Below are 21,980 nucleotides of genomic sequence, written 5' to 3'. Positions count from 1 at the left end.
CAGCGGCAGGCTGTATGCCCTGACGGAGCCTGAAAACGTGCATCTCCGGGGGTACCTGGATAAACTCCTCAAGCTAGGATTCATCCGCCCGTCCAAGTCTCCGGCCGCCTCGCCACTCTTCTTCATCCCGAAGGCTAATGGGGAACTGAGAGCCTGTGTGGACTTTAGGGCATTGAATGCGATAACCATAAAAAATCGGTACCCCTTGCCTCTCATCAGTGTACTTCTGGAACAGGTCAAGAAAGCTCGTATCTACACCAAGCTGGATTTGAGAGGGGCATACCATCTGGTGCGCATGAGGGACGGAGACGAGTGGAAGACCGCCTTTAAGACCAGGTTCGGCCTTTTTGAGTACCTCGTCATGCCGTTCGGTCTGTGCAATGCCCCGGCAGCCTTTCAGTACTTTTTGAATGAGGTATTCTGAGAGGAGTTGGATATCTACGTGGTCGTATATATCGACGACATCCTCATCTATTCGTCCAGTGTGGAGGAGCACGTACACCACGTCAAAGCTGTGCTCCAAAAGCTGAGGGAAAACATGCTGTTTTGTAAACTCAGCAAGTGTGACTTCCACGTCACATCCGTGGAATTCCTCGGAGTGATGCTGAGTCCAGAGGGACAGGAGATGGCAGAACGAAAGATCAAGGCGGTGAAAGAATGGCCGGTGCCCCAAAGCGTGAAGGACGTCCAAAGTTTCATTGGCTTCGCCAACTTTTACAGGCGGTTTATAGATGGATTTTCAGGAGTGGTGGCCCCAATCACACAGCTGCTGAGGAAGTCCAAGGAGTTTGTCTGGTCCCCTGAAGCGAACAAAGCCTTTGAGGCCCTGAAAAGCGCCTTTGGTAAGGCGCCGGTGTTGGCTCACCCCGATCCGGATCTCCCCTACGTGGTGGAAGCGGACGCGTCGGATGTGGCGCTGGGGGCTATCTTGTCCCAACGCAACCACGACACAGGGGTGCTTCATCCCGTTGGGTACATGTCCCGCAAACTCAACGACGCCGAACGCAACTACCATATTGCGGAGAAGGAGCTTCTCGCAATCAAGGACGCCTTCACCGAATGGAGGCATTGGTTGATGGGGGCAAGACATGTGGTATCGGTGTACACGGACCATCGGAACCTACAGTTCATGACGGCCACTAGACACCTTTCTCCCAGGCAGCTGCGGTGGATGATCTTCTTTGCGGGGTTCAACTTCCGCATCACATATCGGCCGGGGACGGAAAACCGGAAGGCGGACGCCCTGTCCCGTCAATCTGCAGTTAAGGAACCATTGCCTGCAACCGAGCGTTCCATCATTTCCCCGAGGATGGTATTGGGGGTTATCCAAACGGATACTTTCCTGAGGGGAATAAAGAGAGGTATCAGGTCATTCGCATGGCGGAGGTGGCTCCTCAGTCACAGAGAATGGCAGCTGAAGGACGGGATACCCCTGAAGGGCAGGTGCCTATTGATACCCACGCCTAGGCTAAGGAAACAAGCATTCATCTGGTGCCATGACTCTCCATGCGCAGGTCATTTGGGCTTTGAAAAAACGGTGGCTAGCATGGGACGGCATTTCTGGTGGCCAACCATGAGAGTGGATGTCAGGAGGTGGGGACAGGAGTGTCCTACGTGTGCTACCATGAAGGCCGACCATGGCCGAACCCAAGGGCTCTTACATCCACTTCCGACCCCGGATAGACCATGGGATAGCATATCACTGGACTTCGTGGTGGGCCTACCGGTAGACCAGGGGATGACGGCAATACTGGTGGTGGTGGATTACTTGACGAAAATGGGGCACTTCATCCCCTGCAAGAGAGTCCCTACGGCCGGGGAATTGGCGTCACTACTCCTAAAGAATGTGGTACGACTGCATGGATTACCTGGGGTGATCGTGTCGGACCGGGGGTCGCAGTTTACTGCGCAATTCTGGAAGACTTGGTGCACTGCGCTGCATGTTAAGACCGCCCTGTCCACCAGCTACCACCCTCAAACGGACGGCCAAACCGAGCGCCTGAACCAAACGCTCAAACAGTATCTGCGATGTTTTGTGGACCAGGGCAGGGAAGAATGGGTCGACTTGCTATGGGTTGCAGAGATAGCCTATAACAACGCCACTCACAGCTCCACACAGTCATCTCCGTTCTATAGCAACTATGGCCAACATCCCAGGTTCTTGCCATTTCTACATCCGTTCAGAGAGGACAGGATTCCCGCCACAGCGGACAGGGTGGCACACATAAAAGACACGTTGATGCGCTCAAGGGCTGTCCTAATAGAGGCCAAGAGACGATACAAGGCTGCGGCCGACAGGAAGAGAAGGCCCGGGCCACTGTACCGCACTGGAGACTACGTCTGGATATCCACAAGAAACATGAGGTTTCGAAAGAACAGTGTGTTCCATCCCAAGTACATGGGCCCCTATCGAATTACCAAGTGTATGGGTCCCGTGAACGTGAAGGTGTGCTTGCCCCAGTCATTGCGGATACACCCTGTCTTTCATGTATCATTGCTCAAACCAGCACCCTCCAAGCCGTCTGGGACACCTAGGCCGGTATGCGTGGAGTCGGAGGTGGAGTATGAAGTGTCGGGCATACGGGCGTCCAAATGGCGCAGGGGGAAGCTGTGGTACCTGGTTGCGTGGAAAGGCTATGGCCCGGAGGAGCATTCATGGGAACCGGCTGAAGGGGTTCATGCTCCGCGCTTGGTCTCCTTGTTCCATCGGCGTTTTCCTGCCAGCGCTGGACCCGTGGGGAGCCGCTGAGAGGGAGGATGTACTGTCAAGAATTCCTGTCATACGAGGGGAGGAAAACGGTAACCAGCGAAAACGGACTACATCTCCCAGGATGCTTAGCGGTTGAGAGGTTAGGTAAACAGGAGAGCTGTTACATAACTCAAGGAAAACACGCCCTTATGTAAACAGGAGAGCTGTTACATAACTCAAGGGAAACACGCCCTTATGTAAACAGGAGAGCTGTTACATAACTCAAGGAAAACACGCCCTATAAAGGGAGGAACCGGGAGGTACAAGGCTGTCGGATATTGTGTTTACACCGACGTACCTGCTTCGTGAAGAGCAGTGTTCCGGAGTGGTGCTCCAGTAAGGCAAGAACGGAGGTAGGTCGAGTCGTTACTCCCTGGGCCGTGTCTTGCCCCATCGTCACCTGTGAAGGACCCGGAAGCTCTACCGGTCAACCATTGAGCTTCGCTTTTTGACTCGGCTGAGTCCAAGCGCAGTGGCGCTTTTGCTGGTTGGAGTCGTAACTCCCAGCCCGACCAGAGACACAGGGACTGCCAGCTGTAACGCACACCAGGAGGTGTTTGCCGCGTTACAGACTCGGAAGTCCACAGGATCGATCGAGCGGCTGCTCTCGGTTCAGTCTTCTTGCTTGTGATTGGGGTATCGGTGACGCATCACCAGGAGGTGACTCCGCGTCCCGGTGCAGTCTGAGGAAGAGGTTGAGCGGCTGCTCCCTTCAGGTAGAGACCCCAGCTGGGTGTTTCCCTGACTCCTCGTTTCTCCCCAACACTCTTCGTGCCCCTCACAGCCTACCGATTGGCATTGTCGGCCATTTCATTTCTGCCCTCTGTTGGCATACGCCGGGATCGGCGTATATGCAGAGGACGGTTAGGACCATCCGTGCTGTGGGCTGGTAACGTACTTAGCCTGGAGGATTCCAGTGACTATAACTTTTGTTTGTTCTTTGTATTTTATTTGCCTTCATTAAAAGAACTAACCCTTCACAAGTGGTTGCGTCCTCATTGTCGTGTCTGTTAAACGATCCTGAGACGTTCAGGGCGTTACAGATACCTTCAGGACAAGTCTGAGCTATATAAAACATACTCACAAAAAACAGTGCTTGAACTCATGTATTCTGCATCTAGTGTTTGAATATAGATCTGCCCTGTTCATGAATATTATGGGGACAGTGGATGCAACTAGAACTGAACTTGAGGGGTGTGGGAGGTGCCTAACAGGTCAGCCAATATAGGCGGGTTACTACTTCAAGATATGGGGCAGAGCTATCCTTAGAACCAATAAAATTGTGCTGTAAATATAGCATCTTAAACATTGATCAAATCGTACATGATTACAACAAACATGCTTCAGGGAATTTGATAATGTTTATGGTCTACTGACAGATCTTTAAAAAGGGGAATTAGTGATTTGACACCTATAATGAACCTTCTAAGTATTTCAGTACAATGCACTTTAAAACCATTTTTCTACAAAGTTGCTTCAAGAAGATGACCCCTTTTGCTAATAAGGGGCGTTTTCATTCTGCTCTTTGGGATGTTGCAATGTAGGCTTCTTCGAAGTCACACACACACATGTACAAGTCTCAGAATGTTATTTATGGTGGGCTCCCTCACCTAATTTTGGGATGTGTGACTCGCAAGTCTCAGGCTTTATCCCTAATGCATTTTAATTCATCCTGAGATTGAATAAGTGAATGCCCATCTATTGGCAATATTGCTGCCTTTTATTATTAGTGCTATTCTAAATAAAAATAAAATATTCATCGTTAGCACCCCATATTAGGCAGTTTTCACTTAAGATGACGCGTTACATCCATTTTGGAAGCCACCAAGCCGGGAGAATTGGCAAAATAACCTAGTTGCCTTTAAATAACTTTAAAGTTAGTGGAGTTCCAGGTGCAAAGAAGTATTCCTTCAAACTCCGGAATGCATATAATGTGTGGTCAATGGGCAATGTCTTGCAAAAAAAGTGTGTTTCTTAATCGCATATATTATAATAACAGCAGCCTAGCTTTCTATTATGTTCTGAAACCCCCAGGACAAAGTGTGAAACCCACTAAAATATATAATCAAAAACGTAATCCTGCAAGGACAATTACATTATAAAATGCAACATTTGTTACAAATCCCTTTTAGAAGAATAACCACAGTCTCTGTAACGGCTGTTCATAAACATGTTACTAATTATACCACTTAGCCTGGCCTAGTTCTATTTAAATCTGTACAAGACATACGCAGTTCAACCTAATTTAAGTCATGCAGCCCCTTCAGCCCCGCATCCTCTCACCTTCCATTGGCACTCCGACTCTGTCCGATCATACTCTGTGTTCCTACTGATCGGTGTGGGCACCCACCCTCAGCGATTGGACCTCACTTGGTACATCAACTAAACCACTTTCCTGGAGTTGAGGGACTTGATACTGTTTAACACTATTTCAAACATAATGATACTGGATACGTCTCATGCGCAAACCCGTGGGATGCGGCCAAGGCGCCACAACAGTGGAAATAAAGAAACACACGCATCCACCTTTATTATACTGGCCAAGGCCAAAAAGGCGGACTTGAAGTCTCGTCTCTCTCGGCTTCAGGTGCAGCATAAGACTACAGGCTTGTCAAGAGTATATAAGGACCTGCACCGCATTCCATGGGGAATTAGAGCAATTATATATTGCAGACAAGCTGCTCTATGTCAACCAGAAATACTATGAGAAGGGAGACAAGGCCAATAAGCTGTTGGCCTATACGTTACGAGAAACAGATGAGGAACCATGTTTCCTTCATTAAAGATAACGGTGATGCCCGTGCCGGCACTCCTGAAATCCTTGAGGTATTCACGTTCTACTACTCTGCACGGTATCAAGCCCAACCCATATCTGGGGCCACTACTTGGGGGACTTTTCCTTTCCTCACATAGACCCCACACTCTTTCAAGAGCTGGTGAACCAAATCGCACCAGAGGAAGTGAGGGCCACTACATCACAATTGAAAGCAAATAAGGCTCCCAGCCCAGATGGGCACTCAGTGTCATTTTACAAAGCCTACTGCAAATTATTAGCGGAACCACTGTCTGGGGTCTCGTACTCTTTATTGCAAATCAAAATGGTGATACCCACCAAGATGAAATCCACAGCCACTTTATTATTGCAACCCGGTATGGGCCCCTCTGCTTGTTGTTCCTACTGGCCCATCGCATAGCTTAAATTTGAACGTTAAATTCTTTACTTCTATCTTGATCTCCCACCTCCACATAATTTGGCCGCTGCTGCTATCTAGTTGCAAATCAGGATCCATTTGAAATAGGCAGGGACAATTTACAACTGGCAGTAAGTGTCGGCGATGTGTGATCCTTCTCTCGATAGATGCAAAGAAGGCTTTCGATCAGTTGGACTGGCAGTTTCTCCAGGCGGTCCTAATGAAAACTGGGCTAGGCCCGAATATGGTGACCTACATACTGGCAAGGAATATGCTACTTACCAGTATGCATCTGTTCTTGGCATGTAGAGCTGCAGATCTACACACTTGTGCATAGATCGCCGTCTGGTGTTGGGCCCGGATGTTTGCAGTTGTTTTTCCTCTTGGAAAGTCTTTGGAAGTCACGAGGTCGGTGACTCCTCCTTTGGATCGTATTGCGCATGGGCTTCAGCTCCATCCTCAGATTGGTTTTCGCCAGCAGGGAAAGATGGAGCGTAGTAATAACAGTGAAGATGCCCATGTGTGTTGTATCTAAATAAGATAGACTGGAACAGATAAAGGCAGCAGGGAAGGCGGGTGGGCGTGTGTAGATCTGCAGCTCTACATGCCAAGAACAGATGCATACTGGTAAGTAGCATATTCCGTTCGAGGCATATGAGCTGCAGATTACACACTTATGCATAGATTATATAGCAGTACCCATCCTTAGCGGCGACTACCCGTATCTGTTGCAGTGGTTTGAAATAATGTTCTGAGTACAGCCTAGCCCACACTAGCCTGTTGCTTAGTTTGCACATCTACACAATAGTGTTTAGTGAAAGTGTGCAGTGTTGACCATGTAGCTGCTCTGCAGAGATCATTTAATGGGATGTTCCCTAAAAATGCCATTGAAGCCCCTATTTTACGTGTAGAGTGGGCTTTAGGGGGAATGGATAGCGTTTATTTTGCTTTGTGGTAGCACATCTGAATGCATTTGACAATCCACCTAGCTATCCCCGACTTGGAGATGGGGTTGCCTTTCTGTGGTGGTCAGAAAGAGACAAACAGTTTTTTGGTCTTATGGAAAGGTTGTGTTCTCTCTATGTTGTAGAGTAAGGCTCGTTTGACATCTAATGTGTGAAGAGCTCTTTCTGCAACCGTCTGTGGTTGTGAGAAGAATACTGGTAGTTCTACAGATTGGTTTAGGTAAAATGGAGAAATGACTTTAGGGAGGAATTTTGGGTTGGTATGGAGAACAACCTTGTTCTGGTGCATTTGGAGAAAAGGTTCTTGAATGGTAAGTGCTTGTATTTCACTGACCCTTCTGAGGGAAGTGATGGCTACAAGAAAAGCGGTTTCCCATGTTAGGAATTGAAGCTCACATTTGTGTAGAGGTTCGAAGGGAGGCCCCATTAGTCTGGTGAGAACGATATTTAAGTTCCACACAGGGGAGGGTGGCACTCTGGGGGGAATTATTCTTTTAAGGCCTTCCATGAAGGCTTTAATGGCAGGTATACTCTAAAGAGTGATAGATGTTGCCTGTTTTGTAGATAAGCTGCTATGGCTGCAAGGTGCAGTCTAATGGACGTATAGGCTAGATTGCATCTTTGTAGATGTAGTAAATAGCCTATGATGTGTTGAATGGACACATCTAGGGGATTGATGGTATTGTTGTGACAATAGACAACAAAACGTTTCCACTTGGCCACGTAGCACACTCTAGTGGTGGGTCGCCTAGCTTCTTTGATGACGTTCATACAGTCGGGGGAAGATTCAGGAAACCGAATTCTAGGATTTCAGGAGCCAGATCGCAAGGTTGAGCTGGACTGGGTCCGGGTGCCTGATCTCTCCATGGTTCTGGGATAAGAGGTGTGGAGAGAGGTGTAATTTTTGGTGCGGTACTACGGATAGTTCCAGCAGTGTGGTGTACCACGGTTGTCTGGCCCAAGTTGGAGCTACTAGGATTAGTGTGAGGGAGTGTTGTAGTTTGCGCACTACTAGTGGAATGAGTGGGAGAGGCAGAAAAGCGTATGCAAATCTGCCTGACCAGTTCATCCATATTGCATTGCCTTTGGACAATGGGTGTGGATATCTGGCGGCAAAGCTTGGGCATTTGGCGTTTTCGTGGGTGGCGAAGAGGTCTATCTGTGGATGCCCCCACATTTGAAAGTACAGATGAAGAACTTGTGGGTGGAGTTCCCACTCGTGGAGTTGTTGTGTTTGTCTGCTGAGCAGATCTGCTATGGTTTTTTGGACTCCTGGGCATGTTGGGCTAGGAGAAAGATTTTCTGGGGTATGGCCCATCTCCATATGCTCTGTGCTAGCTGAGAGAGCTGTGGCGAGTGTGTGCCGCCTTGTTTTTGTATATAGTACATGGCTGTCATGTTGTCTGAGCGGACTAGGACTGCCTTGCCTGAAATCTGTGTTTGAAAAGATTTTAGGGCTAAAAAGATAGCTAGTAACTCCAGATGGTTGATGTGGAGTAACTTTTGTTGAGGTGTCCATCTGCCCTGCATGGTGTGATGTAGTAGGTGAGCTCCCCAGCCGGAGAGCGATGCGTCCGTTGTCAGTACTATCTGAGGAACCGGGTCCAGGAACGGTCGCCCTTTGGAAAGGTTTTTGGTGGTTCACCACTGCAGAGAGCGATGGGTACGACCGTCTACCAACACCAGATCTGTTAATTGACCTTGGGCCAGGTTCCATTGGCGCGCTAAGCACTCTTGGAGATGACGCATCTGGAGTCTTGCGTGAAGTACTATGAATATGCAAGAGGCCACCATCCCTATTAGTTGCATAAACACTCGAGCTGGAAGGGAGTGTTGTGCCATAAATTTTGCACGTAGAGCCTGAATGCTTTTAATCCTGGCCGGACTGGGGTAGGCTAGCGCTCTTGAGGTGTCTATGGTGGCACCGAGGTATTGTTTTATTTCGGATGGTTGTAGATGGGACTTTGCGTGGTTTACTGTGAAGCCCAGTTTGTGAAGTAGCTGGATAGTGGCGTGCGTGTGTTGTACACACTGGTTGTATGAGCTGGCTTTTATTAGCCAGTTGTCTAGGTATGGGAAGACGGGATGTGTTGTCTCCGCAGGTGTGCTGCCACTACTGCTAGGCACTTGGTGAATACTCGTGGTGCTGTTGTGACTCTAAATGGGAGTACTTTGAATTGGTAGTGTTGGCCATCCACTACAAATCTGAGGAACTTCCTTTGAGCGTTGTGCACAGGAATGTGGAAATAGGCGTCTTTTAGGTCTAAAGTGGTCAGGAAATCGTTGTGGGAAAGCAGTGGAAGTACCTGCTGAAGTGTTACCATGTGAAAATGGTCTGAGTGTATGTATCTGTTTAGGGGCCTGAGGTCTAGGATGGGCCATAGGGTCTCGTCCCTTTTTGGTATGAGAAAATATAGGGAGTAGACCCCCATATTTTGTTGGTTGGTCGGAACGTGTTCTATCGCCCCTTTTTGTAGGAGGAAGATTATCTCCTGCTTTAGTAGTGTTAGATGTTCCTGTGAGATTGGGCGTTGTCTGGGTGGAATGTTTGGGGGGGTAGATATTAGTTCTAGGCAGTAGCCTGACCAAATTATTTGTGTTACCCATTTGTCTGAGGTGACGGTAGTCCAGACAGGAAGGACATTTCGGAGTCTGCCCTCGACCGGAGTGGGATGGTCTGGGGGGAGTGGAGGGAAGTCACTGGGTAGGTGCGGAGGCAGAGCGGGCGGTGTTTGTCTTGCCTCTGCCTTTATTATTGTTGGCTCTGTAGCCGCCTCTTTGGTAACCCCTTGTAAAGGTGGATTGGGTAGGGGCCTTATATGAAGTGGAAGCGGTGTCAGAGGAGTAGCCTCTGGATGTGCTCCGAAAGGAAGAGCGGCGAAAGGAGCGCCTGGGAGGGTGTGAATGTAAGGCTCCCATAGACTTTGCCGTATCAGTGTCTTTTTTCATTTTTTCTAGGGCCTCATCTACTTTTCGGCCGAACAGATGTTCCTGGTCAAAGGGGTGGTTCAGGATGGAAGCTTGTACTTCTGGTTTAAAACCAGAGATCCTTAGCCAGGCATGGCGACGGAGGAGGATGCTGGTATTAATGGCTCTGGAGGCGGTGTCAGCTGTATCTAGGGCACAACGGATGGAGGTATTTGTGATGGTTTTGCCCTCCTGAATTAACTCGTTTGCCCTGTTTTTGTATTTGTCAGGGAGGTGTTGCATTATGGCTTCTAGTTCGTCATAATGGGCCCTGTCGTATCTTGCTAGTAGCGCTTGTGTATTAGCGATACGCCATATGTTGGCAGCTTGTGATACAGTGCGCTTGCCGGATGTGTCCAAGAGTTTTGACTCTTTGTCAGGTGGTGGTGCTTCGCCTGACGCTTGGGAGTTGGCCCTCTTTCGTGCTGTAGACACTACAAGGTTATCTAGTGGTGTTGGCCCTCTGATGTAGGAGGGATCTGTAGGGGCGGCTTTATATTTTTTGTCAATGCGCGGGTTAATGACCCTGGCTCTGACTGGGTCTTTAAAAACCTCCGGCGCGTGTTTAATAACTCCTTTGAGCATGGGCAGTATGGAGGTGGCCCTGTGCGTAGTGTCAAAGGTATCGAGAAGGAAGTCCTCCTCCACGGGGTCGGTATGGAGATCTACCCCGTGATAGTGTGCAGCCCTCTGGAGTAAGTGGTTGAACCCTAATGAGTCTTCTGGTGGGGATGGTCTCGAAGGGTAGAGATCGTCTTGTGGGACGTTAGGAATGTCAGGGATGTTATAGTCATCCCATGGGTCTGGGGAGCCTGTGGGAGTGGGGTCCCCTGTAGGTAGGTCATGGGTTACGTCCCCTATGTCATCATAGACATTATCATTATCATCATCGTCATCATCCGGAGAGGGTTTTGGAGAATGATGAGGTGGGGGTTGAGAAGGTGGAGGAGGGGACGGTGGAGGGGGTGGAGGAGGTGGTGAAGGCATTGTGAAAGGGGAGGTAGCAGAGTCCTTCCTCTTTGGAGGTGGAGCTAGGGCAGGTTTTTCCAGCTGTCTCTTTTTGATGCTGAGCATCAAGTGTCCGGTATTGGGGTCCTTGATCAATGTCTTTTGCAATGGATCTGGTGTAAAGAGTTCTTCCGAGGGTGGTTTGTCCATAGGCGCCGAAGGCATCGGGCCGTTGGTTTTCTGGTTTTAGAGTCTGTGCTAGTCCGCTGTTTGGAACTATGCGGTTTGAAAAGGGCTGTTTGTTTACTCGGTGCCGAGATGGTTTTCGGCTTCGAGATATCGGTGTCGATGGCCTTGTGTTTTTTGGTCGGTTCCTGGGATGGTGTCGGTACGAGGAGCTAGAGCTGGGTTTCGGCGCCGAGTGTTTCGGTATGGAGCACGGGGCTGAGGAGGTCATTTTCTTTTTCGGCGTCGGTGCGGGGAGTGTTTCTGGGCACCGACGGTGGGCTGGGTCGAGCCCGAGCCGCCGGAAGGCTCAATCGGCTTCTTTACCGGTCCCGAAGGTGCGGTGTGAGAAGCAGTTTCTTTGGTCTTACCTAGGCCCGGAGACGAAGGCGTGACCGAAGCCTTTTTTGGTGTCGTCGAGGGTGTGGGGGGGGGGGGGGGGGGGGGGTTCGTTACTCACGACCCTCTGTGCCGGAGTTATGTCCTCCACATCCGAATCGTCGGCTTCTGAGGCGCTGACGAGACCCTCGTCGGTCTGGTGTTCTTCTGGAGCATCGACGCCTTCTCTGAAGATGTCATCTGGAATCGCCGTCGACGAGTGTGCCATGGTTCTTCGTGCCCTTCGGTCTTTAATGGTTTTCTTGGACCGGAAGGACTTGCACGCCGGACAGTCTTGAGCCTCGTGTTCAGGGGAGAGGCAGAGGTTACATACTTAGTGGAGATCGGTGTGGGGGAATTTGGACCCACATCGAGGGCACTTCTTGAAGGGAGTCCTTTCCATTAGCCAGGACCGGAGCTTGGGTAGGCCCGAAGGCCGTCGACGACTGGAATCGAAGTCTTGATCGATGAGAGCCGCGCCGAGTGTGGAGATCGCGATCGAAACAATACCGCAAATTAGGGTGAGGATTGCGCGTCAATTGGAGAGCTGGAAGCTGTTCGGAACCGGAGCGCGAAGATCACATCCGAGCCCGATGGCGGAAAAAAACAATCTGAGGATGGAGCCAAAGCCCATGCGCAATACGATCCAAAGGAGGAGTCACCGACCTCGTGACTTCCAAAGACTTTCCAAGAGGAGAAACAACTGCAAACATCCGGGCCCAACACCAGATGGCGATCTATGCACAAGTGTGTTATCTGCAGCTCATATGCCTCGAACATTATGTTGCTCTGAAGTCCAGCCTTAAGGTCAATGGAGACCTCCCCGCTCCATACCATTTCACAGGGATACCTTATTTATTGCGTAGAATCCAATCCTGGGATTAGAGAGTTGGAGGTGGATGGCAAACAGTACACACTAGCAGTCTTCACCGATGATATCCTGTGCTTCCTCACTTGTCCCACCACCTCCCTCCTACTCTAATTAGGTGAGTTGGAGTAGTTTGAGGCGGCTTTTGGCCTTTGCCTTAACTATGCGAAGTCTGTTGACCTTGTGGGGGTGGCACACCCTACCAGAATGTCTCGACGTTTGCGCATTACCCATGGCTTACTGTGGGAAGCCTCATCTCTCCTCTACTTGGGAAATTCCCTCACAAATTCAATGCACACGCTATACTCCCGCAATATCCCGCCAGTGCTAGATGTGCTTCACAAAGACCTATACCACTGGGGTAGGCCGGAGATCTCAAGGCTCTGCCACATAAACAGTATAAAAATGAGCCACCTCCCCTAACTGTCATTCGTCCCCCACACTCCGCCCCTATGAATACCCAAGGAGACCGTCCTTCACACCAAAAAACAGCTGTCAGTTAATATGGCATTCTTTTACACCGTAGGTACACAGAATGACCTTGTAAACGCAACGAGGGCTTAGGGCTTCCCAATATAAAGCAGTATGTTTGGGACGCCAAACTCCAATCTGCTCTAGACTGGCATCACCTTCCGTACACTAAGCCACGTTAGCTTCTTAAACAGGGGTGCTCCACCAATCCCTTTCACCACGTCATGTGGGTGAAGTCTCAGTGCCGCTTCTCGGCCCAGTGTCTACCTCTGTATGCCACGGTCACCCATCTGAAACACCGGAACAAAATTAACCGCTATCGGACAGCCATCACTGTGAAGACTGGAGAGCCCCCACAACTGGGTGATTTATATCAATATATGCTAGTTAGGCACACATGCAGAGAACTCTTCCAGCTGCACGTGGCAGATGAGTTCCACCTCGGTCAACTACTTCACTAGGCAAACTCACACAGGGTAAAAGAACAGGGCTGTAGGGCTAAGCCACCTCTTGAACAATTACTTTTATAGGGGCCTGAAGAAGGGCATTAGTCGCCCCTCTGTAGCCTTTCCGCTTGATCTGCTCAGTGATCCTGCAGATGGACCAACTGGTTCTCTTCCAGGGTGGGGCTGGAGGGAGCTCTGTTTATCCCCATATGACTCCCAGGGGCTGGTTACTTATCTTCCTTTCAGCAGCACAACTCACGGTTGCCTATACTTGGAAGAAACCTCTCCCCGGGAGCATCACACTGTGGTGGACTAAGGTGCGGCACATTTATGCCATAGAAGGATTGACTGCATTAATCAAACATAGAATGTACAAGTTTGAGCGGATTTGGCTACTGTTTACAAAATATGTATAAAGAGACAAGTCCTGACAGGCCCCGGTCACCACCATGCCAGATATCCTGCAAAGATCTTCGGACAGCATATGTGACAAAGGGGCTGACAAACTCTACTGATTGGTGCTTGACAATGTGCCTATTCAACATGTCAATCTGCTTGCTTGTGGTTAATATATTCAGGTTTGCCGATTATACCAGTGGTTCCCAAACTGGGGTTCGGGGACCCCTGGGGGTCCCCGAAGCCTCCTCAGGGGGTCCGCGACTACTTTGAAAATTTAATAATAATAACAGATCAATAAAGTGTAGATATATAAAGAGGCTAAATGTACAATTGAACATTTTAAAACATACTGTAAATGTGAAGGAATTTGAAACTGGAGGCTAAAAATTAAATTGATATCCTCAAATTGATTTGCGGGAGCAGTGCAAGTGCATCAAACTGAATATAGTATGAATGATGAGCGGCGTCAATTGAATTTAGAAAAGCTCCAACAATTCTATTAAACTTACATTTTGATTTCTACTTTAATTATATGTTTTCTAATTAAATAAAATGTGTTATTTGTGTATTTGTTTGATGAATGCTTTTTTGTATTTTTGTGTATTGTTTTGTGGTTCAAATCATGAACATTGCTTAGGCCGGGGTCCCTGACTTCCAGTATTGACTCGTGGGGGGTCCCCGGATTCGAATAATGATTCGGTTGGGGTCCCCGGGTTCCAGTAATGATTAAGTGGGGGTCCCCAGAAGTCAAAAGTTTGGGAACCACTGGATTATACATTTGAAGTACATTAATGAGGCACCAATCCTATTGCCTTTGGAGGTTGTAACCCCACCTGACTCCACCACCGCCCCATAAAAAACCCCAAAAGAAAGCATTTTTTTTTTTTTTTAAGTTGCCTACTGCCCAACAAACTTTGCTTTTTTGCATTCACATTTGCAAATGCTATCACCCCAACTCGGGAATCGGTAAGTTTCTGATGTTTTACGACCCGATTTTTGCTGTAAACATTGACACATACCATAACAAATCACTGCTTAAAAGGAAAGCCCTAAACACACCTCTTCCAAATAATGATTTGTTATGCCTTTGTGACCTTTTATTGCAATTAGTTAACGAGTTACTGGGTCACAAAATGGTTTTAGTACATTAAAAAATCCATTTAGGGGTCGTAAAAAGTGTGACATTACAAACTGCAAGTTTTATGACCAAAAAATGGCTTTGGACAGGACGCAAATATTTTTTTGCACACTTTTCTGCAATTAATACAATTTGTTTTAAAATGATGACGTATATTCACATTGCTTTCAGTCACAGGCTGGGACCTCGTAACACCACAACTGCATGTCACTATTCCCTGATGTGTGATCTGTCTCGTTGCACACACAGACTTCTGTAGTGATCGCATTAACCAACTGAGCTTTCGTAACATGATAAAATGCATTTCACACCGGGCACTTTACTTGATTATCTTATATTTAAGGTCAGTGCTTAAAGGCCAACAAAATAGTTAAATGGATAAACACTCAAGAATGCATTTTACGCTGGTCAGTTTACTTGCATTTTTTTGTTTTTTTTATTTAACGTGAGTGCTTACCGGCCAACAACATAGTTGTAGAATGCTCTTTTTTTTAGCCACAACTCTGTCCCTGTCGCTTTTGCACTCAGGAACACAGGTCTAATACTTCATGCACTTGAACTTGAGCCCGTGGGTGACCTGTGAAATACTACGTAAAATGCCATCATTTGGGCCCCGTCGCCGCTGCACCCGGCTGGCGTGCAGTGACTACGGGGCCCCAATGATGAAGAATAGCTGAAGAATTGTGACTGGCGAGAAAGCTTTACAAGCCAGGGAGGAGAGGCTGAAGCGGAAGGGGTCTAAAGCTCTTTTAGCGAATGGGCATGCGCGCCTGGCAAGGGACATAAAAAGCAGTGAAAACATTCAAAGACACTTAAACTGGTGAATGGTCTTTTTAAGACCTGTGAAATGCTTTGAATTAGTTACTATCTGAGGCGTCACCAGGCCAGGACAGCTCAAGTAATGCGAATTTTATTTAAACTGTAAGTGTACCGCCCGGGCTATGGCAGACGATGGGGCGGCGGCTGAAGCCTGTATGGGGAAGTGCTTGTAACCAGTGGTCGAAGTGGGCGGGAACGGCAGGGCACGGCGTGCCCCTACTTCTTTAATTCTATAGATTCCGTTCCCCTACTTTTTTATTTTGAACATGCGTCCTTGGACGAAAGAAATATCCACGGCCTGCAGAGAAGGCTCGGCATTAGTGGCTGTTCAGGGACGGGCGGGGAGCAGGGAAGGAAAAGGTCTCCGTCTCTTGCTTCCTGCCCAGACAAGACAGGTGTCCCTTCTGCTCTGCCTCTGGCAGCCGCCCCCCTCCCTTTCTTACCCTTATTCCCTCTCTGTCTGTCTAACTCCTCCTCACTTACCGTGACTCAAGAAATGGTTCTCACCCTCTCTTTCTTCCTGACGTTCATTTGTTCCCCTTTGAAATGGATGCAAAAAAGAAAACAACTTTTGCTGGAAATGCCGTTTTGACATTTTTATATTCCAAAGTGCAGCCACGGGAATAAAAGGTTCAAAATATGAAAAATCAATAACTGAATAAAGCAAGACTGAGTGTTCTTAAAGTGGCCGGATTGGTTTTATTCAAACCCCGAAAACATTAGCGTCACTTTACCGAGTTTGCCATACCTGCTTGATGGGTGGATTGGAAAACAAAATGTGCACTGTGGCTCTGTGTTCACGAATGTGGTCTTTTTAAACCATACTGCTTACGTTTTGTAAGCATATAAGCAGTGGACATTGAAATGGGTCCTTTCTGGGCCCTGTAGTTTTCAGGCAAAAATACTCCTTGATTTCTGCATAAATGTAAAAGCGTTAAGTTAACCATGTTGTTTCTGCTTACATTTCACATGCTTTATTTAATCTTTCATTCCCTATGAGTGTTTGCTTTTTCCAGGATGTTGCTACTTTTTCCTTTAGACAGCATATTTCTCTTGCCTAGTGTGTAATTTGAATTGAGTCGCATCCAGTTGTTTATAGCAGGTCAAATTGGATTGTAGTTGAAGTCAGTGAGAATTTCTTTCAATGGGGCACTATGGTGTTCAGTGAGGGAGCGGATGTAGCACTGGGGGCAGAGCTGCCAAATTTAGAACTAGGGAACCAGGTTCAGCCTTCATGAACAATCCCCCACACCACTCTCCTGAGGGAGCACATTCCCATGCAAGACCTTAGAAGGCCCCGCAAAACTGGAAAAGCCCTGGTGTCTTAGCACCAGCAGGTGGACCCTAGCAGTGGCAAGTGTGGGTTCACCTTCAAGGCTTGTCCTCCACAATCCATACTGAAGTTCGCCTCCAGTCTTGCGGGCAGGCCTACGAATTAGCAGACCCTAGAGCAACAGTGACTCTGTCACTGAGGTCACAGGACCCTGAGAAGAGCCGGCTCTAGGGCGGTGCGACCGGTGTGACTGCAACGGGTGCTGACTGAGGGAGGGGGGGGGGGGGGGGGCGTTGTAAGTTATGGTTTTAAAAGCACTTGCTTCCTCCTTCCTGGCCTACAGTAATTTTAGGCAATAATAAAAATGTCATGATAACTCCGGTGAATAAACTTCTTCCTAGAGCGAGATCGGAGTTTTGTCTAGTGGAAGTTTTGACTCATGGAAAGATAACGCAGAGGGTTAATGTGCCTGCTACAAAGAAAATGTCCCATGCCCATCACAAAGTGCACATATTTAAAATAGGTCAGTGGGTTATTGCTTTTGTCAGTAAGATCCTTTTGCTACTTGCAGTTTATAAGTTAAAATCCTAACAAAGAACAGTGAGCTATTAACTTTCATCTAAGAGCTGCATACAAACTGCAAGGTATAAACTAGAGCTTTATGTTTTTTCCCTTAGCCTTTGATTATCCTAATGTTGCAAAAAGTGATCATTTGGATAGAAATCAATAATGATTATTAAAGAGAACCCCCAATCGTGGTATTAAGTTGTATATTCTGAGTTTGTGTTTCTCCAGATCAATCACTATTAAACTATACTTCCTACTAATATGGTTGTCATGTGACTCCTACACCTTGTAGTCCTTTGTCTTATGTAACATTTCCTATACAGTGATTTACACACGTAACATTGATTGTCTCTGTGTATATTGCTGACGACAGAAACTCCATGGCTCGGAAACAAATGGCTTGTGCTTCCACTATTAAGCATATTTGGGACATTCTGTGATTAGAAACAAATCCCACTTTGTGAATTTATTTTAATGTCAATAACTCATATTATTCGTTAAATAATCATGTGTATCCATTGGTTGTATTACATAACATAATAAGCTGTAACTGGTCAGTGAAATGCCAAATACTAAAAAATTGAGATGTTTTGCCAATCCTGGCCACACCTCTAACTCCGCCCACTGATCCAATCCTCAGGTTATTCCCGCCCTCTGATTCTCTGCCCACAGTTCCCCTACTTTTTTCCCCCCACGTCGACCACTGCTTTTAACAAATGTTTACGCCTTCAAAAGGATAAAGGTTTCGATAGCTTTCACAAGCAGCTCCCTGTGGCAACGCATGGTGGCAGCATTTGCGAACAGTTGGGAACCGAAAGGTTATACGTTGTCCATTTCAGTACCTTAGTGATCCCCAGAACGCCAATGTTGGGGCTGGAGGACGTAGAGCCATTCCCGGTGCCGAAGACCCCATCCAGAATGCAGGACAAACCTTCGATGAATATTCCTCTGTAGAAAGAGAAAGAGGTGGGTTCATGGAAGAAAGGAAGCGGGGACGGACGGGCATCGACTGGCTGGCCAAGCAAAGAACGGGGCCAGAAATGGTCCCTTCCAACCAGATGAATTTGAACTAACGATGAAATCGCAATGTGGAAGTCACACCTCTAACTGCCCCCGCCCCCCCACCACTATGGCTCTAATTAAACACTGTGCAAAAGACGACATTGGGTTGATTTATTTATTTTAACTTCGAAGTTCTGTAACCACGGTACCACCAATGTGCCTCCTTTCTTTACTGGGACCCACAGCGCTCCCGTTAACACCCAAGACGGTGTATAGATCGCACTCGTCATACGTAAAAGGCTACACCACTTACTGATTTCTTTTGTGTTTGTTTTTAACAGATACGTGAACTGTCTGAAGCGCTCCTGAAACGCTTTCATCTAAACCTACACACAAGAGACTCATTCATGATGGTTAAACCATGTGGGGGCGCAGTCGGCTGCGTAACAAGCAAAAAGATAAGTTAACTAGTGAACATATATATTGAGCACAGTATAATTTATGTCCAGTTTGTTTGGAGGCCACGACTAGAGTAAAGATAGAAAGTGTGTCCATCTTGGAGATATTCTACAATCTATAAATGTACACAGAAGCAGGGCACAACATAACATATACATTACAAAAGTAAATAAACCATTAAGCAGTAGAAACATAGGTGTAGCTTTAGAAGCAGGGCACAAGTCCTAAAAAAAAGACTATTCTAGTTAATCAGTTTGTAAGTGACATCACGGCGCATGACATCACAGGAATTGGCATAAGAAGTGGCATCAGATCTTAAGCCCTCGCATATATGTTTAACATGTCTATCATGAGTACATTGGAGCACATTTCGAGTATACAGGGAAAACCTCCTGATTTAGGCGGAAGATTCACATTTTTTTAAGCTACACATAAAGCAATGTTGCCTTTTGTCAGCATAAAATTCCTCCACCCATAGTGCTTTACAAGAAAAAATGGTGATATTTAAATTATTACAACACCTCCTCAGGGGTAGTAAGCACTATATAAATGTTATTTATTTTGTGTAAATACTGGGAAAGACCTACACATCTGACATTCTTACAGTGCATGCATATCTTCTAAACAGAGCCTAAACAAAGTGAAAAGCTGCCTCTGTTAAGTACGTGTGAAGTGCTAACAAGGTGTGAGCCTTTGTTTCCCCTCTGCTGCATTTGCTTCTAGGAGTGAGACTCCTGACTGCTCCCAGCCAGGAGACTTGAACAAAAGGAGGTCTGGTGACCCCTCAGATCCGGTCTTTGTTATGGGCCCAGCAGGAGTCCGAACTAAGAAAGCCCCGGCCCCGCCTGCATGCTGTTGCGTTTGAAAGAAGACAACAACGTGCAGGCGCTGTTAACCCCTTCAGCGCGGCGCGGATTACCGCGCCGTGCTGAAGGTTCTGTGCGCGGGCGGGGCCGTGACGGAGCGGTTCCGTCATGCGCACAGCGCGACCGTCACGCATGACGGAACCGCTCCATCACACGCATCGAAGGGGTTAAATGTGTCCAAGTGTTTGCAAATTACACCGGGACGAATTCAGCATATTTATCAGTGGGGCCCACCTTCTTGGCAGGGTGGACGGCGTCCACCCTGTGAAAATAGTGGGTGGATGCCGTCCACCCGCGTGTACCCCCGACTCGTGCACTGTCTATAAGTCAAAGCAATAGGTCGGGCATGCACCGCCAGCCCTTTGGCTTAGTCACTGGTTGTTTTGACACAGTAACAGACCATCAATGGAGGAACAAGGCAGCCGGAAACATTCCTATCAATAAGTTTGTTATACATACAGGGCTTTAAGTGGGTTGAAAAAACTGGGGGTGGGGGGTGGTGTCTCTCAAAAAGGCGTGGCCAATGTAATTAAGGGCGTGGCTTAAAAATATGTACGCTAAAAATCTGTGGTTAGCATTAGTGGGACACCCGACTAGTATTTTGCTGTTTCTGTCATTGCATCCAGATATATGAAACAACAATTAACATCATACCTACAAGAAGTCAGGACTATTGGCATTGTCAGTGGTTATTAGTTGCATAAGATAAATAAGCAGCAACTATGGAATAAGCTTCACTTAAAGCCCTGGTGACACCACGACAATGTTGCTACACCGGAGTTTCAAAAAGAGAAGGGAAATCCAGAGAGGAAATGACTCTCTGAAGGATTTCCCTTCCCCTACAACGCTCACCTGGCATGGCGTCATGCCGTAACTTCTCCTCTAGTGAGAAGTGAGCAGTGCATATGATCTGCCCATGGGCGTCCGCAGGGGGGGGGCAAGGAGGGGCGCTCCGAGCACCCCTCCTTGCCCCCCCCCCCCCCCCTGCGGACACCCATGCTTTTATGGACGCCTTTTGTCCGTAATTCTGGGCCCTGCAGGGAGCGGGGCTGTTCCCTGCCTGAGGCCTCAACTCCCTGATGGGGCGCCTTGCACGCCTCCTCGCAGCCCCTCCCGCCCATTGTCATTCTATCAGTGGCTGATTATCACATACAGAATGACAATGGCCAGTTTGAGCTGCTAAAGCATACATCCCACCCTAAACCAATGAGGCAGCTCAGCAGGTTGGGTATGCGCTGCCGAGACAGCAGTGTTGTATGTGCCATGATCGGGTTTTTTTTCCCTAAGGCAATGAAACGGAACAGGCTCTGCCTCGAGTACCACCTGACATCAACACTGCTAGAGGTGGTGCGGAAATACACCCACCCCTTCAAACTCGTGCTCAATGGCATTCTGGTTTGTGCAGTCCTTTCCTTAATCAGCCATAGGTGAAAGTGCAGGCTGCATCCTAAGGAGAAGTGGCAAACTAGGTCTGGACTCCAAGACCTCCTTTTAACACTGTGTAGCCTGAGAGCAAAGGGTCTTCTGAATGAAGTTCTGGGGGGGGATAGGGGTGGGTGTTGATGCATTATCCTCCCAAGTAAAAAATTGAGGTTGCAGCATAGCCCGGATTTCAGATCCCACTAAAATGTACACAGTCTTGTGTCAATAACATATCAATCTGCCAGTATGCGCCCTATCATGTCTGGCAGGACGTCCCGACCCTGTGTTTCACTGCCTTATATCCCTCTGCACCCCACACCTCGTGCTCACTGCCACAACATATCCCTCTGTACCCCACACCTCGCGCTCACTGCCACATATCCCTCTGTATCACACTCCTCACACTCACTGCTTGATCGCTCACTTTACCCTGCCATTCATCTTCTACGTGTTCTCTCCCCTTCCACTCGTTCTACCTCTGTTCACCCCCTTACTTCTTTTAGTACCTTACTCCTTTCTCAATACCGCTACTTCTTTTCCTCTTCAGTAACATCTCTCTGACACATCTCTGCACTTCCTTTATATCAACACACCCCTCTACCTCAGTCTTTATTATTCCCTCTTCCTCGGCTGTCTCTACCTGTCTCTGACACACCTCACCCTCTCTCTACCTGGCCCTCTCACTTTCTACGACTGCGTTATTCTCCCCTCTCCATCTTTGATTTACCTGTCTCTGCTCCAGAATCTTTTTCTTCTACACCTCACTTCTTTGTCTAATCTTCACCCCTTGCTACCCTTCTGTTTGCCTCACTACGGTCTTTACCCCG

General features: G+C 47.8%; 1 protein-coding gene across 2 annotated transcripts in view; it reads right to left on the bottom strand.

The window, feature by feature from the left end:
- SLC23A2 (solute carrier family 23 member 2) overlaps window positions 1-21,980 on the bottom strand; it is an 833,120-nt gene that overhangs the window by 26,751 nt on the left and 784,389 nt on the right. For both annotated transcript variants that reach the window (XM_085636370.1, XM_085636369.1), the window contains one exon: window positions 18,247-18,352. In XM_085636370.1, the coding sequence (XP_085492496.1) occupies window positions 18,247-18,352 (106 nt within the window). The remainder of the gene's footprint in view (window positions 1-18,246; window positions 18,353-21,980) is intronic.

Source organism: Triturus cristatus, chromosome 11, assembly GCF_964204655.1.
Source record: "Triturus cristatus chromosome 11, aTriCri1.1, whole genome shotgun sequence".
NCBI lineage: Eukaryota > Metazoa > Chordata > Amphibia > Caudata > Salamandridae > Triturus > Triturus cristatus.
The sequence above is the reverse complement of the archived record's forward strand: the minus strand, read 5'-3'. Positions and strand labels throughout refer to the sequence as shown.